The sequence below is a fragment of the Pleurodeles waltl genome, chromosome 10, assembly GCF_031143425.1.
Source record: "Pleurodeles waltl isolate 20211129_DDA chromosome 10, aPleWal1.hap1.20221129, whole genome shotgun sequence".
NCBI lineage: Eukaryota > Metazoa > Chordata > Amphibia > Caudata > Salamandridae > Pleurodeles > Pleurodeles waltl.
In genome coordinates this window covers 175593263-175601881 of record NC_090449.1, presented here as the reverse complement: position 1 = coordinate 175601881, position 8619 = coordinate 175593263, and the positions used below count along the sequence as shown (strand labels likewise).

Here is an 8619-nt window from a genome sequence, read left to right as displayed (position 1 = left end):
GCCACACTGTACTAGAACTTAGCTAAGGATTTATTAGTGAGAATTGTGATTCTTAAATGTTTATTGAATAAAGAATTGATTAAAGACAGGAAGGCTAGCACTATGCATAAATCTTTTATTCACTGCTTCTGAGCAGCATCTTTAAAGCTTCCAACATAGAACTTTGAAACATCACAATTCACTTGAACTTTCAGGCCCACAATTGCTGCTTATTCTCCATCTTCTTCCACTTTTGTTTGAATCTTCCTGGTAAAACATGTTACTCTATTACTCTTCCACCTCATATCTGTTATCCAACCTAGTTATCTGCAAAAAAATAAATCAGTGAAAAAATGATCCATGTTTATTCACCCTTTATTCACCAAGATAAATCTAAACAACCAATTTCCTTTATTTATTTCCTCTATTTGTTGAATAATTATTAATATTCCTGCCTCTCTACTTTTCCTACCCACCATAACTCCCTCATATATGGGAAAGGTGGGTGGGACAATGGTAGCCTACTTGTCTTTAACAAAATCTTGTTTCTTTATTTAATAAACCTTTAAGAATCACAATTTTATGTCAAGACAGGAGGCTAGCCTTATGCATCTTCAAAGGTTTTCAAGGCACAACCTGAAACATGTTGCACAGTTTTAAAACAGAACTTTCGAAAAGTATCTGCATTAGACCAATCAGCTGCTTTCAGCAAGTCTTCTAACCGTCCCGCTGACACAAATACCTTAATTGCCATGGCTGAATGAGATGCAAATTTAGATAAATCTACACCTGCTTCTTTTGTTACTGATGTCGCCCACCTTGTGATTGTAGCATTAGTTACACCCTTACATGGTTTAATATCAGGGATTAGTGATTGATCTTCTCCAGCAAGCCTTTTTTTCGAACATTCTACACTCATATTCTTTCAAAAACCTTACCACGCAGAGCTTCGGAATATTGTCAAAACTTGGATAAAAAACTGAACCAGACAGAGGCCCTCATTACGACTTCGGCAGTCTTTTCAATAGACCGCTGAAGTTGTGGGCATCAGAAGACTACCATATTATGACTTCACGTTTACGGGCCGAAATCCAAAATCGTCGACCTGGTTGACGGTAGAAGAGAGGCGTTGTCCACCGTCACCACTGCCATGCCTCGAAATTGTCTTCCACCATTTACATTCCACTTTTGCTTCTGAATCAAGGTTACCCTGTTTCCTTACCACAGACCTTTGGACAAACTCAATTTCTTCAATCATTGAAGCGCTCTGTAATGTAATGTATTGGCCCTGGAAAACTTTCCTGCATTGATGACGATAACAGACCAATCACTTGAGCCAACTCTCTCAACTGCATTTCCTCTTTTTTTTAATAAAGCATTCACCTCCTGTCTTATCTTTTTGACCTTCTCCAGTAAATGTAAGTGACAAGCCCTTGTGTCTACCATAAATCCTAAAAATTCCAAACTTTGAGTTGGTATCAAAACTGATTTCTCCACATACACTCTGAAGCCCAAATATTCAAGCAAGTTCTTCACCATAATCAACTCCTCCATATTCTGACCCATCAACAGAATATTGTCTAAGTAAATTATAAACCAAATACCTCTTTACCGTAGGAAGCCCACTACTGGTTTCAACACTTTGGAAAACACTAGGGAGCTGCAGATAGCCCAATTGACAAACTGGTATAACACTCCCTTCCATAAGAATTGTAAATATTTCTGGCTTTACTTCCCTATTGGGATTGTGAAATATGTATCCATGAGACACATTTTCACCATCCAATCGTTCTCTTGAAGCATGCCTCATAGTAGATGAATTTCTTCCATCTTGAAATGTCTGTAAGTAACAAACTGATTTAAATTCCTCAAATGTATTACTAGTCTCCATCCCTTGTCTTTTTTCTCTACAAGACAAATTATACTCACAAAGTCTTTTATCTCCAATTCTGTCACCTACTTTATGGCTCCCTTTGCCAGCATCTGTTTTATCTCTTCCATTACAATGTCTTCCAAATCTTAATTGAACACCAATTTGTTCAGTTCTCTTATTTGGAAAGGCTGCGGTGTAAACTATATTTGGTATCCTTTTACCATTTCTATGACCCAAACATCTTTTGTTCTCTCTTTGTAATGATCTTCGAACAATTTTAATCTTCCTTCTACCTTTAATGGGATAAAACCAGTATTTGTCCTAAAACTCACGTTGTCCTGTAAAGGTTGGTTACCCTTGAACTTTACTCACTCTATACCTTCCTTCTTTACCCTTCTGGGGCTAGAAAGCTGCTTGATTATGGTACCTCCTTAGTATTGACCTGTTTGGTACCCAACAAATTGGGACTTACAATTTGCCCAGCTGAAAGGCTGCCCTCTCCTTCCAACCCGTCCAGGAAACTATTTCTATGGAAGACTCTATTCATATTGTATCTAACCTTGTCAACATTTTTTACAACTTTGCAATGACTTTACCATGCCTTTGCCAAATAATAGGCCTTTGGCATCATCACTCATTTCATTTTTGGCCAAATTAACCAATTTTGTGTTCATGAGCATTATTATTGATCTCCATCTGTCCGCCAAGAGACTCGCATTAGCATTGCCCAGAAAACATATTGCGCATTGACACCAACCCCGTAGGAGGTTTATATTTGTGTCTTTACTTTGAAGCTATGCATCTTCCACTGGATCAAACATCCTTGCCAGTGGCTCAAGCCTATCTTGACATTGTTTAAGGGACCTTTCTAGTCCTTACCTGGATCTCTCCCCATCTTATACAAATAAGTGATCAGCTCCAGATCTACGTTTAGCATCATTGTTACTTCATCATCTATTATGTTTTGTGAACACTCTGCCCACATGATATTATGCTCATCCTTCTCTAGGGGTCTCCCAATCCAGTGCTGTATGTAACCTGGCACATGTTCTATAGGCCACTAATCTTTTCCCCTAGGATGTCTTATATCGAATAAACTTTCCCCCATGGGATCAGTCACTCTCTTTAATATTTTGTGTCTCTCATCCAAATGTTTTCCAAATTAATTGTCAATGCTATCATTTTAATTCAGGTCAAGTATGTGTTCATCCAAACTGTATGGTTGTTCTCTCAAATCCATCTTAACAGTTGGCACCTCACTTGCAGTAGCTAACTGCCTTTTTTTTGCCTGTCGCTTTGGGCACCTTCACCTTCTGAGTCGCATAGGAATCCTTTCCTTTTGGTTGTAACCTCTATGTGTTTTCTCTTTTTAATACGTTTACCCCCTGGACCTCTTTGTCCCTCATCATCTTCTGAATTTGTATAATATTCTTCCTCATCAAAACAGCTTTTCTCATTTTTTTCTAATAATACTTGCTTAATGGAGTCTTGTACAACACGAATTAACTCTTGAGTGCATATTTTTCTTATCAAGCTTTCCTCATTATTTTCCTACTTCTACTGTTCCTTCATTGTTTCCAACCAATATATTCAGGTTAGTAACCTGTGTCAAAATATCTCTTTGGGCACCACAACGGAATTATTTTTTTCAGTATTTAAGAAATGTACAGCTCAATCTGTTACCATAACTAATTTTTCTTCATCTTGGGCTCAACTGCCGTTTTCCATTTATAATGCTCCTGTCAGTGCCGCGTTGCCTGGCAACGTGCTTCCCAAATCCATTTCCTGTAAAAAAAAACTTTCAAAATGTTGTAAAATGTGATCTAACGCCTTTAAGAAGCACTGAATAGATGCAATTCAAATTTCTCACACTTGCATACAAGGCTCTCAACAACCTAGGACCATCCTACATCAACCATCTACTGAGCTTCTACGTCCCAGCAAGACAACTTTGCTCCACCTTAGCAAACCTCACTCACACACCCCACATCTATTGCAGCTGCAGTGGCCCTGTAACTGACCCTCCTCCTCCACCTCCAAACAGCTCCCACCCTGGCAGACTTCAGAAGGAGACTCAGGATGGGACTTTTCGAAAGAGACACCGCACCCTCAGTGCCATGATACCTTAGGGGTGATAGTGCAGCACTTTACAAATGCTATGATTGATTGATTGATTTATGCAGGCAACTTGGAGACTGAACAGTGTAGACAGGGAACTGCAAGGACTTCAAAGGAAGTTCTAAAAAACTTCAAAGTAAGCACCACATATATATATATATATATATTGGACTGCTGTGCTTCTTTGCTGCCAGAAGGATTCCCACTCTGCTGCCCCAATACTTTTCTGCCTTGCTTTCTAATAAAGAAGACTGGATCTTAACCCTTCATCCTAGGCGGAAGTGACTCCAAGGGTGAGCCAGATGATCTCCTGTCCTGAGCTACAGGGACATAACAAGCTCTACAGGTTCCCTGCAACTGCTTTGCTCACCTTCTGCCTGGAGCTGTAACTGGACTGACCTACCTAATCCCTACTGTCCTCTGCTGGAGTGAATTCCTGATCCCCAAAAAGTGCCACTCAGGTGGCATTACTCTCCTCATGAAAATGAGAAATCCTGAAGTTGCAGGATGTTTGAGAATGTGAACACGACTGTTTGTGCCAAGATCTTGCCTCCTGTGCCTCCTGCCAATGTCATGTTCCGGAGAATCCAAATTTTCATGACACAGTGACCACCAGCCGTGCCTATGAGTGCGAAATCCCCACTTTGTGCTACAGTATCAACAGCATGTGGTGACCGCCAATGCAGAGCCCCAGGAACACCCGTCCCTGACACCCAACAGGACCTTTGCGCTACATGGCGACTGTCCACGATGTCTGACCTACTCCTTGCGCTACTTCAACAACCAACCACGACACTCTCCTCCCAGCCACTACCACTGTGAATGAAACCCTTCATGGTGGACCTCAAAGGTAACTCTTTCAGTGGGACTAACCTGGTCCCTCCAACCAGCACGCATTCCATCATGTTCAGTCTGAACTTGTGACTTTCACCTGGTCTCACTCGACCAAATAACTGTGAGTGGCACTTTGTGCAGTTTGGCTCTCTGCTTACCTACATCTTTAAAACTGCATGTCTCCAGTTCTACTTATTGAGTTTTGTTGTTTTTAACTCAAATAATTTATTTCATTGTATTCTATTTTTCTAACTTAATGTGGGATTTTCTTTTGTCGTTTTTACCCCTTATTCCTGTTTGAAGTACTCCATAAATACTTTACTCATTGCCTCTACATCAACGGTACTCAAAGTACGGCCCGCGGGCCGCCAGCAACCCCACGGACCTAGCTTGGCAGCCCGCGAGACGCACACCAAACGACACATCATAATGGCAGCAGTATGTAAACATAGAAGAGGGCCGCGGGAGCATGCTCCCGCGGCCCTCCTCTATGTTTACATACGGCGGCCATTGTTTATGGCGTTGCCCTGACGATCCTGGAAGCCAAAGCCCCATAAAAGTCAGCGCTTGCAGCTAACTTTTATGGGGCTTTGGTCGTCTGCTTCCTGTCACCGGCTCCACGTCTGCTGCCCGCCTGCCTGCCTGCTGTTCCACATTTGTGGCATCTTTACAGTGCTTTGAGTCAGGTAAGGCTCTTTGGTTATTTATTTATTTGTTTTTAAAGTAGTGTGTATGACTGGGGTAGGCGTGAGAGCAGATTGCGCTGTGTGTGTGCGCTGTGTGTGTGTGTTACTGGGGTAGGGGTGAGAGCAGATGGCGCTGTGTGTGTGCTGTGTGTGTGTGTGTGTTACTGGGGTGGGGTGAGAGCAGATGGCGCTGTGTGCAGATGGCGCAGTGTCTGTTACTGGGGTAGGGGTGAGAGCAGATGGCGCTGTGTGTGTTACTGGGGTAGGGGTGAGAGCAGATGGCGCTGTGTGCAGATGGCGCTGTGTGTGTTACTGGGGTAGGGGTGAGAGCAGATGGCGCTGTATGCAGATGGCGCTGTGTGTGTTACTGGGGTAGGGGTGAGAGCAGATGGCGCTGTGTGTGTTACTGGGGTAGGGGTGAGAGCAGATGGCGCTGTGTGCAGATGGCGCTGTGTGTGTTACTGTGGTAGGGGTGGGAGCAGATGGCGCTGTGTGCAGATGGCGCAGTGTTTGTTACTGGGGTAGGGGTGAGAGCAGATGGCGCTGTGTGTGTTACTGGGGTAGGGGTGAGAGCAGATGGCGCTGTGTGCAGATGGCGCTGTGTGTGTTACTGGGGTAGGGGTGAGAGCAGATGGCGCTGTGTGCAGATGGCGCAGTGTGTGTTACTGGGGTAGGGGTGAGAGCAGATGGCGCTGTATGCAGATGGCGCTGTGTGTGTTACTGGGGTAGGGGTGAGAGCAGATGGCGCTGTGTGTGTTACTGGGGTAGGGGTGAGAGCAGATGGCGCTGTGTGCAGATGGCGCAGTGTGTGTTACTGGGGTAGGGGTGAGAGCAGATGGCGCTGTGTGTGTTACTGGGGTAGGGGTGGGAGCAGATGGCGCTGTGTGCAGATGGCGCAGTGTGTGTTACTGGGGTAGGGGTGAGAGCAGATGGCGCTGTGTGTGTTACTGGGGTAGGGGTGAGAGCAGATGGCGCTGTGTGTGTGCGCGCTGTGTGTGTTACTGGGGTAGGAGTGAGAGCAGATGGCGCTGTATGTGTGCGCGCTGTGTGTGTTACTGGGGTAGGGGTGAGAGCAGATGGCGCTGTATGTGTGCGCGCTGTGTGTGTTACTGGGGTAGGGGTGAGAGCAGATGGCGCTGTATGTGTACGCGCTGTGTGTGTTACTGGGGTAGGGGCATTGTTTTGAAAAAGGGGGTGGGGTGGTTGTTCCCCCTCTAAGCCCCGCCCCCTCTAAGCCCCGCCCCCCGCTGTCACTTCAGTGCGACCCTCGGCCGCAAACCATACTGCAATTTTGGCCCCCGAGAAAAAGTTTGTGAGTACCCATGCTCTACACTAACCATGAAGCTTTTGCGCCAAGCTACCAGAGGGTTAAGCACAGCTTACTTTGAGGTTTGCTTGTGTTCCCCCCTACAGAGAATGTGGTCACTGCTTGAGTGGAGTTTCCCCATCCGCAAACAGAAACCCAATTTCCACAAAATATGACTCGCCTGGTCACCCTCTTGCCCATTTCCTTAGGTAGCATAGAGCCCTCGAGCTGGCCACTTGAATGTAATTCTCTTCACACAACATGCTTTGCTCCATGTGAGGAAAAATATTTCTCTTTCTAGAAATTCTCCTTTTTCTAGGCTAACACCTGTGCAACCGTCACCAAAAATGTTTACAATTGGTTGAAGTGCTCAAAACGTTACCATAACTGTTCATGCAACTACTGATGTTTCCCGTAATTAAATGTCAGTTGTTCTGGTGAGTTAAGAAAGAAGTGTTTGAGTAAATGTGTGGAGGTAAGGTGGGGGTGGTAAAAGAGGTTTAAGAAGTTCCGTTCATTCACAATCTTACATTTTGACAGTAAAAGGCCTCTCTGAATCACAGCTCAAGAATAATGTCAACTGCATTCAAAATCAGCCAGCTCTTCTTCTTTGCCGGTGCCCAGCCAATGACATGGCAGCCTGCCCTCACACCCACCGCCAGGAGAATCGATCCGGACTTCCTGGCGCGGCGTCCATTCATCTGGGACGGGACTGACGTCAATCAGCGCGAGGGGGCTCTGCTTCCGCCTGGCCCTTTAAGACGAGCCCGAGCGAGGAGCCCTGGCAGTGGGAGGATCTCGGGTAGAGGCTGCACTTCTCGTTCAAGCTGCCAAGGAGCATCGGCTCAGAGCGGGAGCCTACGAGTGCACCTACTCCTACAGAAGCAACAGAGGGAAGAAAAGTGACCGGACCTGCTGCGTGCGCTGCCAGGCTCTCTGCCTCCGCGGCTACCCAGGCGCTGCCCACTGCGCATGCAGGGGAAGTCTGGCTGAGCGTCCTTTTCACCAGCTTCAACTTGCTCTGTTTGAACAACAGGACAAAGCCCATCGATGCAGGGCTAGAATTGCATTTTTAGCCTGACTTTTTGTGTTCTAAACTATGTTATTGTGGCGTTGAGCTTTTTTGGCAGATTTGATATTGGTTAGTGCACTTATTTAGGGTTTTATTGTTTAAAATTTTGCAGTTTGCCATTAAAACGTTATACAGTGGTTAGTCACTTAAAGAGCACCTGACAAGCAACTGGTCTAAGCTGAGGCGTTCCCAGATCTGCGCCCTCCTAACGGGCAGCATGCTGGTTGTTTTAGTCGGTGTTCTCTGTTTCATCGCCCTGGGCGGGAGCCCAGGGGCGGAGAGCCAGGGGACCACTGAGGGCCGCTTCTTGTGCACTTCCATCCCCATCGACGCGGACCCCAAGTGCCCGACCATGGCAATGCAGGGCACGCAGGAGGAAGACCTACGGGCCATCGTGCTGCAGCTGCGAGAGACCATCCTGCACCAGAAGGAGACCATCGAGCACCAGAAAGAGACCATCCGGGAGCTAACCAGCAAGCTATCCCGCTGCGAGAGCGTGTCTGAGAGCGCTGACCGCAACAGCCCGGCCACCTGGCGCAAGGAGTACGGCAAGGGCGCAGCCAAGGACACCATGGGCGACTTGCCCCGTGACCCGGGGCAGGTCATCGACCACCTGAGCCGCACCATGCAGAGCTTGAAGGACCGGCTGGAGAACCTGGAGGTAAGAGATGTCCGACTTGACTTTCTCTCTGGTGACGCTGGTTCTGGAGTCCTCACTCATCCTGTCCTTGGAGGGATCTAGGGGCCACTG

At 46.2% G+C, this 8619-nt stretch overlaps 1 protein-coding gene across 1 annotated transcript in view; it reads left to right on the top strand.

Moving 5' to 3' along the window:
- Positions 1 to 7324: 7324 nt before the first annotated feature.
- The window catches only part of NPTX2 (neuronal pentraxin 2), a 37172-nt gene continuing 35877 nt past the window's right edge, over positions 7325 to 8619 (top strand). The window contains exon 1 of the mRNA XM_069210134.1: positions 7325 to 8529. Within this exon, the coding sequence (XP_069066235.1) occupies positions 8086 to 8529 (444 nt within the window). The 5' untranslated portion in view covers positions 7325 to 8085. The remainder of the gene's footprint in view (positions 8530 to 8619) is intronic.